Source organism: Mobula hypostoma, chromosome 24 (genome assembly GCF_963921235.1).
Source record: "Mobula hypostoma chromosome 24, sMobHyp1.1, whole genome shotgun sequence".
NCBI classification, from domain to species: Eukaryota; Metazoa; Chordata; class Chondrichthyes; order Myliobatiformes; family Myliobatidae; genus Mobula; species Mobula hypostoma.
The window spans coordinates 15,402,915-15,425,750 of NC_086120.1; the positions used below are offsets into that span (position 1 = coordinate 15,402,915).

A 22,836-nucleotide genomic window follows, 5' to 3' on the forward strand; every position below is an offset into this window, starting at 1 on the left:
TTTGATTCAATGTTTTTTTAATCATGATTGTAATTTTCAAATTTTTGGAAGCTTTTATAGTTAAGTTGGGCTCAACAAATTAACTGATATACTGGTATATACAGGGATACAGTAGCTAACGGACACTTACTGTGTAATTTGCACACACTGGATTGTAAGCATTTGTCCCACAGATGAAAAGCACACTGTTATTTCTCTTCAGAAGAACTTTGATAAAGTTCCGACATTCTGCCTGAAAATGGAGAAGAAAGTAAATGAGAACACTTTTTAAAAGAATCTCCTCACACATGCATAAGGATTGTTATCTGTGGTTCGGGTGACAGTGAAGGTTGAATGGATCAGGATCTGGGATTGGGGAAAGATGGAAGGTTGGGTCTATTAAGTTTAGACTTGTAGTTAATTTTAGGGGACGGGGTCTGTAAAGATCAAGGCTTGTGGTCATATGTTAATCTGGTTGGTTGCTGTTTGAGGACCGTGGATCAGAAAAAAAATCAGAGGGACGGGAATGGTCCCAGCAGAATTCTTGAAGGATTGGAAGAGGAGAAGGATAAAGCTGGGACTTGTGGAGGACTCTTGGAAGCTGGGGGCTTGAAAAAGTTCAGATGAATTTCTGGAGTGATGTGAAATGATCTGGGAATGGTCATTATTGTAATTTGCTCTTGAAAAGATTGATTTCCAATCACATTGCTGTGAGAAGGAACAACATTATGCAATTGAATGTTCAGGCAGCATTCTTGTGTAAGGTCTAGTAATTGACAATAATAATTACTCCACTCGTCACCACAAACAAAAATCAATAAAAAAGGAGATCCCCTCAAACAGAAACAGACAGTTGAATGTTCCTGTAAACAGCACAGCTATTCAGCTACAAGTTGATTTGGCTGTTTGCTTTTAAGATACATATGGAAAATAACATTGGTGACTTTGGTTCTAAGATATAATGTGTAGTTGAAGTCTGATGGATGACCAAGACACATAAAGAGAGAAGGAATGTAAAAAAATATGATTCTGTAGATCAAACACTCATCACATTGTTCACGAGGTTCCCATGAGTCTCACATAAAATGAATTACTTTGTACTGAACTCAGTCTTCTATAGGCAAACATTGCTATATTTTCTTCAAAATCAAGCCAATTACCTTCTTTTAGAATAGCGGTATGCAAATTATACTATGCAACATTAATGAACAATTTTTAATGAGCTTAAGCATGATTCTGTTAGATGGATAACAACCACTGTGTTGTATCCTATGTGGGTAATCATTGCAGTCGATGCTTATTTAAGACGGAAAAGACAGCAGATGCTGGAATCTGGAGCGGCAGATAATCTGCTGGATGTACTCTAACGCTCAAGCAGGATCTGATGCTAGACTTTAAACCAAATCATCGACAATTCTTTTCCTCTATCGAATGCTGCTCCACCTGCTGATGCTCTGTTGAGACAGTTCTTGTATCGGGTCAGAAAGCTGTGGATTCAAACCCCACTTTAGAGTCTTGGGAACATAAATGTAGTCTGATCTCTCTTGTAAGATTACAAATAGTTTGTTTTGTAGCCTTTATCCAAATAAGACAAGGGATCCCAACCATTTTTTATGCCAAGGACCACTACCATTAACCGAGGGGTCCGTGGACCCAGGGTTGGGAGCCCCTGATCTAAATTGGTGAGCAGCATCCAATAATATGGAATCCTTCTCCCATTATGTCCTTTCCAAAAGAGGAATGACAAAGAAAATCCATACTCATTAATGATAAAAGACTTGAATACAATATGATATACTTGTGTGCTATTTTTTGATGTCATAGTTCTCTTCATTTGATCAGTTTCAGCCTAACTACAGATTACTAGAAAGGAAAATATCTCCTGATACATTTCAGATGGCAGAAATGCAGCCCGGAAACGTACATGACATAGAAGCAATAAAGATCTGTGAGTTTCTTAATCCTATCCAAAAGTCAATCATCCTCATTTCCATGATTACTTACATTAGGGTGGTATCATTTTGAGAGGTGTATCGTATTAATTCTCAAGCTGAATACTGCCTCCCTCATCTATGTTTATCTGAGGTACCCTGGGAATAGCACAATGAGGTGCAAAGTGGCTAGCAACTGTGGTGGGCTTTGTTTTTAATCACAGGGCTCTGAGAACATTGCCTTTAAGCAGTAGACTCACAGCTACTGATACAAAACTTGGTTTAGTAAACTTCAGAGTAGGACTTTGAAGAATTTTCTTCCTGGAGAAGAGAGATATGATAAAGGTTAATCAAAAGCATTGAAATTTCTGAACAGTATGTGGAATATTGGTTGCAAAGTGAGCTGTCTGAGGGAAGTCAGATGTAGGGATGACCACATATTCCAAAGAGAGGTGAGGGTTTAATGTATAGATATGGGAAACATGGGCATACAGTACTGACCTGGTGGGCATCATGGTTGGCATGGACAAGCTGGGCCTTAGGACGTGTTTCCATACTGTATTCCATGACTCTAACTAATGATATGCTTTAGTGTGAGGATTTGGTGGGTGATGGTGGTTAGAATGTGGATGATCTTGCCAGATGTATAAGACAGCTGACCATTGTTGGAAATTCAGAATGACTTAATATCATTTATGATATCATTTATCATTCTTTAATATCAGTCTGTATTCATATCAGTCTTTCTCAGAAAGCAAGTGGGCAAATGGAGTCCATGATTGTCCTGACCTGTACAGAACTTGGCTTTAATTAGAATTGATTGCAAGGTGGGGAAAAGTCTCTACAATAATCACCAAACTAATGTGTAATTTAAGATTATGCATATTTGTGCACATGTCCTTCCCAAAACATGAAATACACAAGCCCGTGCTCCTACAGAAACAGCCAAATTTAAATTGCTACACACAAATTTAAGAGTGAAATAGCCTGCCTGCAACCTGTTTTATTTTAATTAGGCTATGCTGAAAATACCTTACAGGTTGTTAATTCTGCATGTCAGTTGGACTCTTGTGGTAGTGCTCACATTGATGAGAAGTTTGATGATCTTCTCACCTCCTAAGCCTGAGCTCACAAGGTCAGGCTGAGCTTTTGATGTTGTACAGCTTTATGAGAGGTGTTATCCTTCACATGTGGTATCTGCCCAAATCCACGGTCATTCTAGCCAGATGTAAAAGACCTCTCATTACAGGAATTGCCGGGACTTTGTCCTGGTCAGTATTTCATCACCTTATCATCACAAAGCAGACTTCATGCTTATTCATTATTCTGCTCCTTAAGCGACATTGCTGCTAAAACTGATTGCTTTGTTTGACTACTTAACAATTAATTATGTAAAACCTCATGAAGACATTTCAATGTGAAATATGTTACATAGATACAAGTATTATTATGGCTGATTGTTTACAGGACTTTTATGCTTTGGATTATAGAGTTACATTGAGTGAAGAGCAGGTGAAGTACTTGGTGTGGCAGCAAGCCATTCAAACCCAAATACCTGAAGGCCAACTCCTCATATGCACCGAGTCAGCTGAACCGACAGGTCAGCAGTTTGAGCCCTAGTCTCAGATGAAATAAATAAAACAGCCTAGCTTTCGGTTCCTGATTTTTATCCAATAACCCTGATGGAAGAAGCTGAGAAAAAGCTCAGCAACAATGCTCTCATGGTGAGATAATCTGCTGACGTTCAAGATTAAGATCCTCACAAAGAATTGTGGAATGGTTACAACACAAAAGGAGGTCATTCAGCCCATCATTCTCATACTCCCTCTATCAGAGAAACTGCCAAGTTCTAGCCACCTAGCTTTCTCCATTGCTGGGGTTCCCAAACTTTTTTATGCCATGAAACCCTACCGTTAATCAAAGGGTCCGTGGACCCAAGGACAGGAAACCCTGCTCTCGTGAAAGGAATGTTCTTCCTCAAGTCATTCTTTATTCTGTTCCATCTCTTTCACCTCTCTCCCCTTTCTCAATCTCTCTGTTTTCATCTCTGGAGACTAACTATTCACAGATATCTTCTATAAACCGACTGACTTTTACAGCAATCTTGACTTCCCTTCCTGGAACTTATAAAAACATTATTCCTCCATCTCCACCACAACCAATCGCAGGATGATGCTTTCCATGCCAGAACATCTGAGATGTCTTCAACTGTTTATTTTTCTCCATTGATGCTGCCTAACCTGCTGAGTTCTTCCAGCATTTTGTGTTGTGTCTCTCTGAATTTCCAGCATCTGTAGAATTGTTTGTGTTTATAATCCTGTTCCATTTTATTTGATCTTTGTGGTGCTTGTACTTTACCAATGGGAACAGGCTCCTATTATCTATTCTGCTGAAATCCTCTCATCATCTATACACTTGTATTAAAATCTTCCCTCAGCTTTTCCCTTTTCAAAGAAAACAGCCTCAGCCTCTATAATCTATTCCTGAAACTGTAGTCTCTCATCCCAGTAACTACTAACATGAATGCATGCATCCTGATGTAAGATCTCCAACTGCAATGTTGACTGTCCATTTTTCCAGACATGCTCCCTGATCGACTATGTTCCTGCAGCTCTGTGTCTGTTGTACCTTTCACATTATTTTTTTTTCTGGACTCTCTCAAAAACCTTCACATTTTTTCCACAGTGCAGTGACCAGAAATGAATATAATACTCCAACTGAGGCTAGGTCAATGTTTTATAAAGGTTCAGCATTATTTCCTTGCTTTTTAAATCTGTGTTTGTACTTTTAAAAAAGGCCAGAGCCAGATATGTCTTATTATCCACTATCTGAGACTATCTAGCTACCTTCACTGATTTTAGCATAATTATCGCAAGCTCTCTCTGCTCCTGCACCCCATTGAGAACTGTTTCTATCTTGTCTTTTCTCATTCTACCTACCATAATTTATCATCTAACATTTTCTCACCTTTAAATTCCCCTCCTTATCCACTTAACTGCCTGTCACCTCCTTCTGGTGTTCCTCCTCTTTCTCTTCGTTCCATGGTCTTCTGTCCTCTCCTATGAGATTCCCCCTTCTCCAGCCCTGCACCTCTTTCACCAATCAACTTCCCAGCTCTTTACTTCACCCCTTCCCTTCCCTCAGTTACACCTGTTACCCTGTGTTTCTTCCTCCCTTCCCCCAACTTCTTACCCCGACTCCTCATCTTTCTTTCTCCAGTTCCGATGAAGTGCCTCGGCCTGAAATGTTGACTGTACTCTTTTCCATAGATGCTGCCTGGCCTACTGAGTTCCTCCAGCATCTTGTGTGTGTATTTTGTTTTCTTGTGTATTTCTTTTGTCATCCAGGGAGCTCTGGATTTGTTTGTTCTGGCTTTGCATCTCAAAAGTACGTCCATTAATTACAGCCGATGAATCTCCTCCCTAAAGACAGCTACTGTTCTGTTACAATTTTTAACTATACTTTTGCTTCTAATTTTGCTTCCAGACTCATTCCATTGAAATTGGCCTGCCTTCAAGCAATTATTTTACTTTGAATTAATCTGTTTTTATAGCTGATCTAAATCTTACAATGTTGTGATCACCATCTCCTACTGAAACACAGTGAACATAACCCACCTCACTCTCCACAACCAGATACAGTAGTGTCTTCACCTTCATCCAACGTGATCTATTGGGCACTGCAGTAATGAATAGGCAAGGCTATTCTTAAAATAGTACTCGGAAAGAAATTTGAGATAAGACTTTTTCCACCACCAGTGTTATTTCTAACATTCAGAATGTTTAGTTTAAAATCTTTAAATTCCTGAAGGGATATAGTCCACTCGCAATCTGTGCAGCTATGCTCATGATCCATGGTCATACTTACTATGTTATGTACAGTTAATTGCACATTGGCAAACCACTCAGCTCTCTTGTTGTTAACAGACAAAAACTCACATTATTACACATTACAGCTGCACGATTTTCCCTTGATAAGAAGCCCATTATAGTACATGTTATTTCTAGTTCTGTTTCTATTTCTATTAATGACTACCAGAGCTTGAATGTGTTCTTTTCAAGGAGAATCCCTCAGGAACACAGGAGTGAGGTTTTCTCTTGCTTTAGTGCCTGTAGCACAGTGGAAATTGGGGAATGAGAAGAACTCCCAGGAACCGTATGCACCTTGTCATTTGCAAGCAACCAAACTGTATTTAAAAAAATGATTAGAGGCCTTGATTACTGGGTGAGTGTAGCTGGGATAAAGGAAATCTAGCGCAAGAAATGAATGTAATAGTGGGCTGGCTTCATTCCCCGATTTCCATCTCATTTTATGTGACATAGTGAGGAACCACAACTCCTCAGTGTGACACACAAGAAATTAATGTAGCAACAGATTACATATTTGAACCAAATGATAAATTTACTGTCTGAACATAACCTTTACCCACTGACCATCTCCTTCATGCTCTTATTGCAGAAGCCAATCAACTTGCCTTTGGAGGCTCTATCACTTCATGACTCAATGGCCTTCACTGGATATACATTTTACTGCTCATTACTCTGGTGAACGTCCACTTGAAATTGTCTTCACTTTTAATTTCAAGTGGGAGATTAGGCAACTCTAACTATAATTACCTTCACTGCATTCAGGGCAGTTGTTACATCACAATATGAAATATATCAGTGTTTCAAATAAATTGTTATATCTTTCTATTCCTCAGTCTTTTTCAAAGTATCTACAGAATTGTTTCAGCATAGGAGGTAAGCTGAATCAATGCCATTACATAGTAGAGCAACGGATTTGGTTCTCTTCCCTCACTTTATTCCCAAAATAGCCATCAAATTCTATCTTGAAAGTCCTGAGGAATCATATTGCTCCTTGAAGACAGCAATCAGAGACCCTAACTACCCTTTGTGTATAAATGCTTTTCCTCATGTCCTCTTTGCAGTTTTTGCCCAAGATGTCCTCCAGTCTTTGAATAATAGGGGCATTTTCTTCTTCATACCCTATCAAAACCATTCCTCAATAACACATAATCTCAGCCTTCTCTTTAAGGTATTTCTACCTTAGAATATAGAGGCAGCACTCTATTTCATTTTCTGATAAAGAGTATGAGGGCGATATCATCCAGAAGTAGCTCCTACAACAAAACATAAAAGATCATAATCCATGAATAGCTTCCAATAATGGGCGGGCGGCGGTTGATATGGAAACGATAGTAATGGACACCTAATGCAAAGCTGTTAGCTATTATATATGTAATGCCCTGATGCATCTTAGCCTTCCATTAGTACCAAATATAAGTTTTTATTTTGTTTGTACTATGTGGAGGCATCAAATTGTTAATGCAGTCTCACATTTAAGTTGCCATTCAGTGTGAGGTCACATGAACATAGAAGAATATGTAATAGAATTAGAAGATTGAATTTACTGAATTTTGAGATGGCTCTGTTTTGATCAGTGAACTAGAAATAATTAATTGCAAATACCAATTGCACAGACAGCTAATAAATCATGTTTGACAAAACAATTTGAAGATAATAAAAAATGGAAGATACTAGCCTTCAGGCATAATGTCACACAGTTGCTGAACTTAAAATAATGCCAATTTGTTTTAAAATGTACCTCATTTTTGCCTTTCATTCTGCAGATATCAATGTCATGTTGATTCGATCGCCATGTCAGTTTCTGTGGAATAAGAAAAGCCATAACAGAAATTAGTAAGAGTTGGCATGGAAAAGATTCTTTTTCAATGGGAAAAAAATGAATTGCCTGTGTTCTTTGTTGCTGCAAATTTTCATATACAATGTAGAAAACTAAAATAAGTTTCAAAGACTTCTCAGTAAAATATAGGTCAATTAGATCTTGAGAGAAAATACAATGAACTAAAGAATGGTCGTTGCAGCTCTTGTTGAATTCACGTGGATTTCATATTTTAAGTTAATAAAACGGCCTGCAGAACCTTCCCTTCCTCACTGGATTACACAAAATGGATAGACCGGGTTGACTGCTTGGGTGAGGGAGAGCCTGTATGGTTTATGCAAATTCAGATGGGCAGATAGTTTGAGCAGTTGGGCAAAGCAGATGGTTTGTACAGGATTAGAGCGGCTTGTAAAACTTTATGGGGGGGGGTGGAGACAGAGTTGATAGATTTAATGGTAATTTTTGGTTTATTTTGATGTTCTCCATGTGGTATGACATATTTGCAGAGGCACTGGAAACTTCAGAAACATGTCCTCTCACATTAAGTATGGGTGACTGAAGTCTTCTAAAAAATGTTCTTCTTCATCTGGTCATGAAGTCTAAAGAACTGGAGAAAATAAGGGCGAGTGAACAATCAGAGTAACTTGCTTATAAGCAGGTATATACATAAATTAAGTACTGTATACAGTTCACTTTGTTTACCTTTTCAGCTCTGGAATTCCTGGGCAATGAAGATGCATGCATTAGGATGTTCTTCATTGACAACAGCTGAGTATTCAACACTATCATCCCCTGAAAGCTTATCACTAAGCTCCGAGATTCAGGCTTCAGCATCATGCTGTGCAACTGGATACTCTGGTAGACTCCAGTTAGTAAAGACTGGCAATGACATCTTCTCCAAATTCACCATCAACTCAGGTGCACCACAGGGCTCTGTGCTTAGCCCTCTGCTTTACTTACATTATACCCATGATTGTGTGGCTAAGTACAGTTCCAATGCCATTTTGAAGCTTGCTGACAACACAACTGTTATTGGCTGAAAGGTGGTAACGAATTGCCACATAGGAGAGAGGTTGAAATTCTGACTGAGGGGTGCCACAATGACAACATTTCACTCAGCGTCAGCAAAACCGAAGAACTGATTATTGACTACAGGAGGAAGAAGCTCGAGCTCCATGAGCCAGTCCTCATTAGGGTGACAGAGGTGGAAACAGAATTAGAATCAAGATTACCGTACATTGTGAAATTTGTCACTTTGTGGCAGCAGTACAGTGCAAATGACTATAAATTACAATAAGAATGTATTAAAAATAAATACTTCAAAAAGCAAAATAGTGAGGGAGTTGATCATTATTGTGTGCAGTTTTGGTCACCTAATTATAGGAAGGATATTAATAAGGTTGAAAGAGTGCAGAGAAGGTTTACAAGGATGTTGCCGGGACTTGAGAAACTGAGTTACAGAGAAAGGTTGAATAGGTTAGGACTTTATTCCCTGGAGCGTAGAAGATGAGGGGAGATTTGATAGAGGTATATAAAATTATGATGGGTATAGATAGAGTGAATGCAAGCAGGCTTTTCCCACTGAGGCAAGGGGAGAAAAAAACCAGAGATGTGGGTTAAGGGTGAAGGGGGAAAAGTTTAAAGGGAATATTGCGGGGGGGGGGGCTTCTTCAGACAGAGAGTGGTGGGAGTGTGGAATGCGCTGCCAGATGAAATGGTAAATACGGGCTCACTTTTAACATTTAGGAAAAACTTGGACAGGTACATGGATGAGAGGTGTATGGAGGGATATGGTCCAGGTGCAGGTCAGTGGGACTAGGCTGAAAAATGGTTCGGCACAGCCAAGAAGGGCCAAAAGGCCTGTTTCTGTGCTGTAAAGTTTCTATGGTTTCTATGAGTGTTCATGAGCAGTTCAGAAATTTGCTAACGGAGGAGAGAAAGCTGTGAGTGTGCGTCTTCATGCTCCTGTGCCTCCAATTTAATGACAGTAATGTGAAGAGGGCATGTTCCGGATGGTAAAAATCCTTCCTAATGGATGTCACCCTTTTGAGGCATCTTCTTTTGAAGATGTCCTTGATGGTGTGAGGTTAATGCTAATGATGGAGCTGGCTGAGTTTACGGTCTTCAACACCTTTTTCCAATCCTGTACATGGGTGACTCCGTACCAGATGATGATGCAAGCAGTTAGAATGCTCTCCATAATTCATCTGTAGAAATTTGCTGGTCTTTGGTGACATACCAAGTGTCTTCAAACTGCTAACCAAATTAAGGAGAAGGTTGCAGGCATGCCTTCTTCATAAGTGTACCAAAATGTTGGCCAGGGATAGATCTTTGGAGATGTCAAGACCCAGGAACATGAAGCTGCTCACCCCTTTCTTCTGCTGATTTTTAGGTGAGAACTGTTGTGCGTTCTCCTGAGTTCCCCTTCCAGAAGTCCATGATCATTCCTTGGTCTTATTGACATTGAGTGCAAAGTTTTTGTTGATCTGGAAGAGGGGGCTGAGTGTAGTGTATCTAAGTTTGCTGATGATAATAAATGGAGTAGAAAAGCAAATTGGGCAGAAGGTACAGAGAGATTGCGGAGACATATGGATTGGTTAAGTAAGTGGGCAAGGGTCTGGCAGATGGAGTACAATGTTGGTAAATATGAGGTCAACTACTTTGGAAGGGAAAATGAAAGAGCAGATTATTATTTAAATGGTAAAAAAAAATTGCAGTATGCTGCTGTGCTGAAGGAGTTGGGAGAGCTTGTGCATGAATCACAAAAGGTTGGTTTGCGGGTGCAGCAGGCTATCCAGAGGGCAAATGGAACGTTGGTCTTCAATGCTAGAGGGTTTGAATTTAAGAGTAGGGAGATAATGTTGCAAATGTACAGGGTACTGGTGAGACCACACTTGGAGTGCTGTGAACAGTTCTGGTCTCCTTACTTGAAGAAGGATATACTGGCTTTGGAGGAAATACACAGGAGGTTCACCAGGTTGATTCCAGAGATGAGGGAGTTAGAACAAGAGGAGAGATTAAATCGCCTGGAACTGTACTCGCTGGAATTCAGAAGAATGAGAGATCTTATAGAAACATATAAAATTATGAAATATATAATTTTATATTATTATATTATATAATAAAATATTATAAAAATTATAAAATATAAAATTAAGATAGAGGCAAGAAAGTTGTTTCCACTGGTAGGTGAGACTAGATCTAGGGAACATAGTCTCAAGATTTTGGGGAGTAGATTTAGGATGGAGATGAGGAGGAACTGCTTTTCCCAGATAGTGGTGAATCAGTGGGAATTCTCTGCCCAATGAAGCAGTGGAGGCTACCTCAGTAAATATATTTAAGACAAGGTTGGATAGATTTTTGCATAGTAGGTGAATTAAAGGTTATGGGGAAAAGGCAGGTAGGTGGAGATGAGTCCACGGCCAGATTAGCCATGATCTTACTGAATGGTGGAGCAGGCTTGATGGGCCAGATGGCCTACTCCTGCTCCTATTTCTTATGTTCTTATGTTATTGTAACACCACTTAACCGGCCAATTTATCTCACTTTTATATACCTCCTCATCACCAGCTGCGGTTGTGCCAGCATCAGTAGTGTCATCAGGTCAGTGTTTCACAGAGTTAGTTGCTTTAATGTCCTCGGTGTTAACATATCAGAAGATCTGTTTTGGGACCAACAAGCAAGTCTCATTACAAAGAAGGCATGACAGGGCCTCTATTTTCATAGAAATTTGCGTAGATTCAGCACAGCACCAAAAATCTTTTTTTAAACATATTGATGCACAGTGGAGAGTATCCGAACTGGTTCCATCATGGCCTGCTATTGAAACACCAATGCCCAAGACTACAGAAAGTGATGGATAGAGCCCAGTCTATCACAGGCAAAGCCCTCCCCGTCACTGAACACATTTAAATAGAGTATTGCTACAAGAAAGCAGCAATCATCGAAGACTTCATCATCCAGACCATTGAGCAGGGTGAAGAGAAGCCTTAGATCCCACACTACCAGGTTCAGGAACAGTTATTACCCTACAAACATCAAGCTCCTGAAATGGTGTAAATAACTTCAATCATCACCGCTTGGAACGGAATCTATGTCTTACAGGTTTACTTTTGAAGACTCTTTATAACTTGTTGTCAGTATTATCTTCTTTTATTTGCACACTTTGTCTACTTTTGTTTATTGTTGGTCAGTCTTTGTTTATGTATAGTTTTATTTTTATAAATTCTATTGTATTTTCTCACATAAACGCCTGCAAGCAAATGAAGCTCAAGGCAGTATATAGTACCATTAATGTCCTTTGACAATAAATTTACTTTGAACTTCGGTAGTTTGAATTTAACACATTTAATGAAGTGAGCTCCTGTATATTAGAATATTTTCTAATTCCTGACACTGTCAGAATTAATCATTCAAAGTATACGTGGTACTAATTGCTTAGGGAGCAGGTTGTGCAACATTTTTACTGTCTCTCCAAAGGTGGATAAATGATGCCCACAAAGTACCCACAGTCCCACAGTCCCACATGCTATTCCTAGACCAGTAAAGCCTTTATTGAAAGGAAGCATTGCATTGTATATGACCTTCAATATCATCACCCAATCCCTTAAAGCTTAACTCAGTTCTGATTAGATATTGGCTTATACAACTTCAGCATTTTCTGGCAGAAGATTTAACTCAGGAATTTACTAGCAAGATGAGATTAAAAAGATTTATAATCAGTGATATTTTATTGGGCATAACCTGATTATTAATGCCATAAATAATATTATGGTGCAGATGCTCCATTAACATCGAAAGCTGTTCTGTTCTGCAACAATCAAATATTCATTAGTTACACGAATTCAGTCATAAATGACAGATAGAAATCAATCAGTAATTATATATAACTGTGACTTATTAATGCAGGTAATCTTTGGTTGCAAACTGAGATCAAGTTTGTGTTAAGGCTGGGGTTTTAACCCTAGATGAAAGGGAGGCGGTGACTGCCACTAGTACAGCACCATTTTTCTGTCTTTCTCTTTGCTGATTCTGTCAACCTCTGAAGATGCTTGACAGAGGAATGATCAATAGTCTAGCTGATAGTCACCCTCCAGTGCCTCATCTAAGTAGCTATTTTTCAATATGTATACATGGCTTCCAAGAATGACATTCTTATTCCGAGGCAGTAAACACACCACAATGTGTAGCACTCTGCAACTGAAATTGATTCTATTGACTTCCAATGAATTTCTAGGCAAGAAAAGTGTCAAGGAGCTCTTCAAATACAGAAAGCATCACAGATCAGTCCTCTCTTTACCCACCAATGACACAAAAACACACAAATTGCAAAGTTATAAAGTGACTGAAAAGTGGAATCTCAAAATGTTTCTCTCCCTTTTGACCAATGTATTATAATCAAGAGAACCGCTCAGGTTTAGCACCAATCTCTCCAGTATCAGGAACAATACAACTTCAGTGAACCCTTAAGTGTGCAATGTTGGCAGACTAAATGGAATAATTGTTCTTCTGGAAGTAACATGTTCCAAGAAAACCTCTTCCTGCTTCACCACTTATTAGAGAAATTAACCTCTCTCTCTTCCACTAACCTCACAATCTCTTGAGTGTATGAACTGTGCCAATCATTTTTCTTCCCATCCTTCATGATGGGTGTGTAAAATTATCTTTAGAGTATTTGCTAGTCCCACAGTCAATGGCAATGTAGAGACATAGAAAATCAAGGAAAAGGAGGAAGGTAGAAAGAGAGAAGGCAAAGAAGGAATATTTTGGGCGCAGGCAGCTCATATGGTGAATGACTCTGGCTGCTTTTCACCACAGTTCAGCTTGATGCAATTCAACAACAGACACATGGAGGCTAAATTCAACAGCTATGTGATTCATTGGGTTGATTCCGATGCAGGCAACATGTTGTGCTCCTACTGCATAATCCCTCCAATGCTTCCAGAATTTAGCCACAGTTGTAGAGGAGAAATGTCCTGTTCAGAATTCAGAAGCGGGTTTATTATCCCTAACAGCAAGTCATGAATTATGCTGTTTTGTGGCAGCAAGTCATTAAAAATACTATACGTTACAATAAAAAATAATGCAGAATGGTGAGTTAGCATTCATAAATGTGCATCTTCAGGCTCCTGTACCTCCTCCCTCATGGCACTAATGAGAAAGGGGAGGTCTTGGATGATGAGGGTCCTTAATGTTTCTGGAGGTGTCAAGAATGTATGTTTGTCAGGACAGTGGGAAAGCTTATCTGCAGTCACCACCACCATGAGCCAAATTCCTATGATTTAAATGTCCTGACCCAACAAATTCAATGAGCCCACACATTGCATATTCCCAGACACTGGTCACCTTGTCCCCCCCTACTCACTCACTAACAGTCTCTATCAATCAGTTCTCAAACTCAATGTGTAGCACTTTATCCTCACACTTCGCTCTGCCATAACCCTCGCAGCCATGCCTCATTGTTGTACAGTGCTAAGTTATCCACTGTGACAATCCCAATACACTTCCCGGCAAGCTTCCCTCTGTCTTCCAGGACAGAGGGATGCACATCTGGAAGAGGTAATAGCCACGAGAGCAGACAGGCACATCTGCATGTCTTAATGTCCCAATCTCCCCAGTGCTCGGGATCAGTAGGACCCTATTGCTATTGTCATGGCCAGTGATGGGGGCGAGATCCTAGATCTGCAATGCTAATGTAACTTCCTTCTCAGTGCCCACCACCTCCTCTCCTTAAGAAACAACTTACAAGCTACATACATTGTGAACACACATTTTATCTCTGCCTCCCTGATCAACTCCACTCGGCGCAACCCCAGACATGTGCCTTTCTCTCTTCAGGAACAGGAATGTGGGAGTTACTCAAGGAAGACCAAGAAGACAGCGATGATGGAACTAAATCTCTACTGAATATTTTATTCACAGCCATCAGCTCAGGTGCTGACTTTGGGTGGAAGCTGGTGCACGAGACAGTGACTGGGTTTCCCCACAGTGAGATGCCGGGGCTCTTAAGCCAAGCCGTCAGGCAAGAATACTGCAGATTAAACTTCGGCTGGGAGCAGTGAGACTGATGAGGTTGTACGAGAGTTCAGCTGCAAAGGACTTTGAACGGCTTTCAAATAAAAGCTTGCTATGTATACATTATAGTCCCCGGTGCACAACCGAGAAAAAAAATCTGAGTTCAAAAGTAAAAAGCATTGAGGATTGTAGAACTAACTTGGCACAAGGTTTCACACAGAGATTGGCAGCCCATCCTAACCAGCATAGAAGTAGCCTAATCCTAGCAGTACACATGTGTGCGTGAGGCAGAGTTAAAAGCCAAATAGATTCCACTGCAGCTTTCAACCACATGAGTGCTGAAATTCAGATTTATAAGGAGCCTGAGGGTCAACTTTCGTGTAACATCAGTTGGCTGCTTTGCAAGCTCTGCTGTACTACTGAGTGCTTGTGGACATTCATAGTACCCCAGTGATCTGGAACTCAGCCCTCTTGGACCATGAAAGCTCTGAGCTGGAGGAGCAGCAATAACTCCAGGCGGTACAGACCAACTGAAGATTGTGCTGTAGGCTCTGGATATTCAAGTATGTGTCACAGAAACAGGCCCTTTGGCCCAACTTATCCATGCTGACCAAGGTGCCCCTCTAAACTGGTCTCATTTACCTGCCTTTGGTCAATACGTTTGGACTGGTACATAAATAGGAAAGGAAATATTGCCGTAAAGCTTTCCCACCCATGTGCCTGTCCAAATGTCTTTTCAATGTCATTATTGCGCCTGCCTCATCCACTTCTTCTGGATGCTCATTCCATAAATGTACGATCCTCTACAAGAAGTTGGCCCTCAGGTTCTATTTAAATATTTACTCCCTAACCTTAAAGCTATGCCCTTCAGCTTTTGATTTCTTTTCCTTGAGAAAATGCATGCATTTGCCTCTTTTGTGCCCCGAATGATTTTATACAGCTCTGTAGAGTCAATGTTTAGTCTCATGCACTCCTGTGAGTAAACTTCTAGTTTGACCAACCTCTCTCCATAACTCAGGACCTTGAGTCCTGAGGACAGTATAGTGATGAAAATATCACAGTACAGCTCTCAATATATTCAAGTAGTGCACAAAGGCTTGGGTTGTGCACTGACTTCCTTCAACACCTTGTCACTAGATGCAGTAGTGGTACAAATGCAATACACAAAGCAGAAGGCTACAGAGTGAAAATATCATGCAGTTATTCAGAAGTATCGTCTGTTGCCGTTAACTGCACAGTGAATGAAATACTTCCTTTCGTTTCTGTGTAGTAGCAAAGCTGCGATGAAACCTCCCCCCCCAAAGTGAAGTGGGTACTTCAACAGAACCTTCTAAGATGGGAACATAGAGGGTATGTGAGAGAAAGGATAAGTTTTAAAAGCCTGTGGCTTAAATTTGAATTACATGTTCTGTTGTCTTGAAATTCTTTGGAAAGAGTAGGAGGCTGGCTTTAATTGCTCCATAGGGAGAAGGCAGAGGCTGATAGGTTCTTGATTAGTAAGGACGTCAAAGGTTCAGGGAGAAGGCAGGAGAGAGGAGTTGAGAGGGATAATAAATCAGCCATGATGGAATGGTAGAGCAGTCTCGAGGGGCCGAATGGCCTAATTTGCTCTTATGTCTTATGGGATTATGGGAACACCTGCAATTTCAGTGAAGTCATGTGATCTCTTTAAAACAGTTGTCTTGTTCTAGTGAGAAGGCTCTTAAAAACTCACAAATATTTAACGTATTACTTCTCATAAGGTTCCTGAACAATGTCAGCTACTACCATTACCTTGGCGGCTTTGATTCCACATACTCTCTGCTCATTCTCCAGGTAATGCTGCATTACAAGGAGAATACCCATTACTGGATGCTGTCTTGCATCCAGTAATGGTACATGCAGTTGTCCTGAATTGAATGAGAAATACTTCAAAACTTGCCGCATCTCTTTGCGGGCACAATTATAACTTAAAACATGCATAGGAAGATCATCACTTGGAGAATCATAGCAACAACCAGAAGAAATCATTCATCAATTACACATAAGTAATTGTGGGTACCACTTAAATAGCACTAGTGGGGAACCTGCCTGCAAGTGAAAACATATTATACAAATGACTCATCCTCACTCTCTAATAATAGCGGAACACGAGTCACAAAACTGATGGAATTCTCTCCAATTGCCTGAATGAGTGGAATTCCAACAATCTCCACAAATTTTCATATTACTCAGGACGATGCAATCCATTTGATCCACACCTAATTTACCAGCCTAAACCACAAATTTCTTCACCACTGTCTCTGTATTGTGTCCCATCCACAAAATTCAGAGCAGATCTTGGCAGTGATGATTGGTACAGTAATTGAAGAGAATGACTCTACATTAATTAATTTTAATTTTAATTTGTTGCAAACAACTCCACTCTAGATTTGTTGCTGGTGTTCTGCCATGAATACAGTTACTGAACATCAACTTTTGTATTTCTTCAAAGACATTGATTGATGATTTTATATCTCCTCAAGTCTCCAACTTTGTTCCACTAGATATCTGTCTGAGTTTCCACCTCAGCTGGCCACTTCAAAGCAGGTCATCCACTCTGGATTTCTGTTATAACTGCACAACATGGACTAAGTGAATGTGCTCTTCCAATTGCCCTGCCCAGGAAAGGCACTGCAGCATAGGCTAGGTGTTTGCTCATTGTGGAAACTGGAGATGGGGCCAGCCCCACACATTCATTCAGTTTTCCACAGCAGCCACAGAGATCAGCCCCTAGTCTTATGCCCAGTGCTCTCCGCCTTCTGACTGAGAGTGCAATGTTAAACATGCGGTGTCCCCATTTGATTGTGTCCCTTGTCCTTCCTTGAAGTAAAAGTCATGGGTTAGGGAAACAGCTACTTAGTAACATGTGGTTATCAGGGGCATAACCACATACCAGTCCAGTATGGAATTATAATACATTTCCTTCATTGCCGTTGGGTCTAAATCCTGGAACTCCCAGCCAGCATTGTGACAAGACTATAGTGGTGTATGAAGGTTGGAATGGCCATTTGATGCTGGCCTTGCTGATGGTGTTCACAATTTGCAAGTTAATTAAGTAAAAAGGAAGTTAGCTTGAAGGGGAACATCCATCATTGGTGAAAGCTCACTTCATACTACTTAAAGTAACCAATAAAATGCCTGGGTGATTCACAGTAAAGGGGGCATGTGCACATTATGGAAGTTACGTCTTGGCCCTAAGAATACAAAGAGTTTCCCAAAATAATGGTCACATCATTTTGACAATGCTGGTGAAATCGGTAGCACGATGTGATATTCCAATAATACACGGCAAGCAGTATTAACTTTGATTAAATAGACCGTCTGGCGACTATAGTCAATGCTGAATAATGCAATTTAATTTGTTTTAACAATAGTTTTTTGACTCATTACCACAATACAAATGCTCCATCAGTTAAATGAAGGTCCATTATAAGATTGTTAATAAACTGGCTTCTTTCCAAACATTGTGTATTTTATTGATGACTTAACATGCATTACCTATGTCATCAATAAAGACGCATGAACAGCTTTTCAAATAGCTAACCATATTGCCCTTAACGTCTCAAGTTCTAATGTATTTCCATTTTTAAGATGGCTTATCTCCAGTGCAAGGCAGTAGAGAATTCTACACGTCCTGAGCTTTGCAGGGGCTTAAAACGGTGAGTTCTTGCATCTGTTTCTATCTGAAAAATCTATTAGGTAATGTATATGTGAATGCTGGGTAAAGTAGAGCTGTGTTCCATGTTGAATAGCCAGCTAACATCTCTACATGTCTCACAGTAGGACAATCAGTTATGGTTGAGCACCTGTTGATCTAAACCCATCCATATGATTGGGACAGGAGGGGAGAAAATTGGAAAGCAATGAATGAATAAATAGAAGTAACACACAAAAATGCTGGAAGATCTCAAGCCGATCAGGCAACATCCACGGAGAGTATTAAACCGTCAATGTTTCTGGCCAAGACCCTTCTTATGAATGCAGAAAATCTGATGCTATGTGCCTTTGATGCTGCTACAAGTAAGTTTTTCAAGGCACCTATGCATACACGTACTTGTGCATATGACAATAAAATCGACTGTGACTGACTGATTCTGTTGTAATTTCACGGGTTAATATTTTAAGTTGCATGCCAGGTTGAACAAGTGCCAGACAGTGTTGAATTTCTACAGGCAGTTAAATTTGTGAAGGATGCACTACTGGCTAATGGAGTCAAGGGCTATAGTGAGGTTGGAAAGGGCCCTGTACGTTGGCTGGTGCTGTTCCCTCTAGTTTGCTTGGAGTTGCTGCCGATGATTCTGTCTATTCTGTGAATTGTCAGAATTCACACTGATTCAGGAAACAGCTCCATAGATCCTGGCTTTATAAATGCAGGGGATGTATATACCATATCAAGACGGTAAATGCTAGGTTTTATTGTCTCAATTTCAGAGTGTTCAATAGAAACATTTTAAAAATACTTTATCTATAAGCCTTTGATCAGCAGAATATATTGTAAAGTATTTCAATATTGTAAAATTTAAAGAAACCATGGGATATAGATTCAAAGGCTTATATCTCAGCAATGCATCTGAAGTTTTCCCTTCCTCTTCCATCCCCAGTACAGCAACTTGCCAATAGAAAACCTGACTGCTGGAAATCTGAAAACAAAACAGAAAGTACAAAGTACACCCGTGCGATCTGAAAGAGAGAGTTAACATTTCAGCTGCATCAGAACTGACGCCGATACAGCTCTGCCACTGTTATGATCAAGGGCCCTATCCAATTTAGAGATGACAGAGTTGCTCTGCATTTCCGGCTTCACTTTGCTACATGCCGAACGGTAATGATGCTCTGATAAATGCTGTGAGACCATTCTGATTCTATGGCTGCTTATAGAGCTTTACAGCCGTGCATTATATAAAGATAATGCCTAATGTCAGCAGAGAATGAGCTACCTTCGCTTTCTGAATATTAATAATTCTTGGATATGTCTGAATTGTTTAACTTAAGAGCACTAAGTAGATATGAGCAATCTTTTACATTTATCTAAAGAAAGGCAGACGAAAAGCTTTAATGAGCATTGTTACTTGTTATCTTCAGCTGCAGCCTCCATTGGTCTATTCAGCGCTTCAGTTAACAGAATATAGGCTTTATTTGTCCAACAATACATTCTGCAGCTCTGTTTTACATCATTAAAGGATGTGCCACAAATGGGTTTATTTTCTGGCATTTGAATAATGATATAAAGTTGCCCTTTCACCCCCAGAGATAGACAGTACTGCTAAAGGAGGACAAATTCAGTCTCTAATTAAAGATATTTCTTTACAAATTTAACATTGTATGAAATTAAGTTGCTGGCAGCATATGACAGAGTGAGATGATAGAACGGTTGTTATCTCATTAAGCAGCCCCTAAACTTCAGACAGCATTCTCTGAGGCACCAGTGGAAACATTGCCATGTCCTGCGACAAAGACCAAACAGGCTCTTGGGGTCAGGTTGTCAATGTTCATGCAGTAAACCCACGGACACTAAGAACTACAAATGATGTACAGCCCACAAACAAGCCTTTTAAACTAATGCGTCCAGCCTCTTGGGGTCAAATTGTCAATTTTTGCGCTGTAAATTGACGGTCACTAAGAACTACAAATGTTGCACAGCACAGAAACAAGCCCTTCAAACCAACTTGCCCATACCTGCGTATATGCTCACTTGTGCCTCTTTCTGGCATTCTTCATCCAAAACTATCAGCAGTAATCATCCTTATTTGTTTATTGAGCTTCTCTTTAAATACATTTCATCACATTTGCCCCAACTGCACGAGGCAGAAGAATCTAACTGCCCTCTGGCTAAAAGGTTTCTGCTTAGTTCTCTGCTGGATTTGTTGCTAGCTATTTTGAATTTAAGCTGGCTGGTTACATTCTCCCCAGGAGTGGAAACATCTTCCATGTCCCTTCTATCAAATCTTAAGGATCTTAATCAGTCTTGCCGTTCCAACAGAACTCAGCCCCAGCCTATTCAATCTTTCCTGCTTGGTACAGTTTATTGATTCCAGACTTATGTGATGGTATTATGTTTGCTGATTGTGAAGTTCTAAACTTAAAGCGAATACCTTAAGCTCTGTCGGATATAAATAGCCACAAGAACTCTCACTAAAGGGAGATTATATTGTGACAACCCAATCTTCAAAGACTAGGTCATTTCCCTGTTTATTCTCCACGGTGAGATTAGCTGCCAATACCTACTATTCGAGCAGTGGGACCCCTCTCCCTACCAAGGAGAAGCTACTTCCAGCTAACAATGTAGCTTAAAACACAGTTCATTAATTTACAGAGATACACATTTAAAATCCAAACAACACTCTTAAAAGACATTTAAAACTCATGGAGGATTTCTGTCTTAAACATTTCCAAATTCTCACAGAGGATTTCTACCTTATCCTGAATCTTTGAATCATTATCTTGAATCTTGAAACATTATACAGTAAAACATTTCCAAATTACAAACAATTTCTAAAACACAAACCATTTCCAAAGCACAAAATAAAGGATAAAGTATTTCCAACACTCAGGCACAATTTCTATAAACTAAAAGGACATACTACTAAGTTGCAGACAAACAAGTCGTCTGTCACAAAAAACAAAAGCTGGAGGAATGGATACTCAATCAACTCATGTTTCTTGATGTTCCTTACCTCATTCCTGATTTATCTAAACTGCTTTCTACATTTATACCTTTCCTCTTCCACTTGGATATTTCATAAAAATATGATATTTGCTCAGACATTCTTTTAACGCAAATGGTCTAAAAGCATTTTTTGGAGGCATTGATCTTAGTTAGCTACCATTAATGCTGTAAGCTAAATTCCTTCAGCACATAAAACTCCAAGCTGTAAGCACATGAGTTATTGATATCCAAAATGATATTATCCATCTGTTCTGCAAGCTTCCTTGAACTAAGCAACTTCAGAGTCAGTTTATTTGTTTGAAACAACCTATTGTCTTATACTGCATCTTCTAAAGCAAGATGTTGTGAGCTAGTATCTGCTTTTCACAGACAGAATTTCTTCAAAATACAGAGCTTGTTTGGAAAGCTATGCTTTTAACTTCAAACTGAATACTGCTTTCCATTTATAGGTTAAGAATTAAAGATTACCTTCCATTTACAACCAGAAGTTAAACAAACTGTTAGGAGGAAGTTTGCTTACATCTGTTTTTGATCTTTCAAATGGCAGCTGCATTTAGAAAGCAAGCTTAGCAAAAATCTAAGAAATGAATATCTATCACACTTATCAGTCATAATTGAAACAGCATCCTTAAAGCTAGTAGTCTTTTATTCCACTGAAAGGATTTTAAACCTTGTTCTGGAAGCTAAAAGCCACCAAAACTAAGAGCTCATGATGATTCTTTTCATATGGTGAGAATTTAAGCTCTGGCAGAAGGACTGACAGTAGAAGATTGTCAACATATATCAGGGGAACTCTGTTGCCTCTCTCTACCACCTTTAATGATATTATCACTAATATTAAGAACTTCACAAAGCAAGTGATTTTGCAATCTGTCAGTCAGCACTTCTTACAATACCTACAATATTCAATTCACCACGGACGTCGGTTCAACACACAAGTGAATCGGACGTTAATTAGCCTTTCAAGATGTGCACATAAAGCAGTGGTGTAACATCACATTAAGGGCACAATGGTCACCTTACCTAAAAAAGGACATTACAACACTGGAGGGAGTCCAAAAGAGATTTATGAGGCTAATTCTGGGAATGAGAATACAGCCCTATCAAGAGAGGCTAAACAGGTTGGCTCTGTATTCTTTAGAGCAGTGTTTCTGAACCTTTTTATCCTGGAGGAACCTTGAAATAATTTTCAGATCTCAGGGAACCCTTGCATAAAAATTATTATATCTAAAGCTTACGGTACATTAGTGTGATCAGTAAGTTGTAGGTATAATAATCCAAAAACAATTGTCAATGCACTTTTGAATAGAGAACGAATTTTTGGCCAACCTTTTTTGAAAAACAAAACAGATAGTTAAGCTTAGCTTATCTTTCTTGAAATTGCTCTTTCATAAATTTTAAAAACTCATAAGTTAAACATAATAAATTTCTCAATGTTGGGTCGAACTTGAGATAAGCACACAGATTTCACCTTCAAATGAAATAAGACAATTTCTATCCTTGCTCTTGATGTTTGTTAAGCAAGAAAAAACTTGCTCA

General features: G+C 39.5%; 1 protein-coding gene across 3 annotated transcripts in view; it reads right to left on the bottom strand.

Moving 5' to 3' along the window:
- Positions 1-22,836, bottom strand: part of sema6bb (sema domain, transmembrane domain (TM), and cytoplasmic domain, (semaphorin) 6Bb) — a 576,599-nt gene that overhangs the window by 202,165 nt on the left and 351,598 nt on the right. For all 3 annotated transcript variants that reach the window (XM_063032161.1, XM_063032162.1, XM_063032163.1), the window contains 2 exons: positions 7,518-7,580; positions 131-232 (listed from right to left, as the gene is read on the bottom strand). In XM_063032161.1, the coding sequence (XP_062888231.1) occupies positions 131-232; positions 7,518-7,580 (165 nt within the window). The remainder of the gene's footprint in view (positions 1-130; positions 233-7,517; positions 7,581-22,836) is intronic.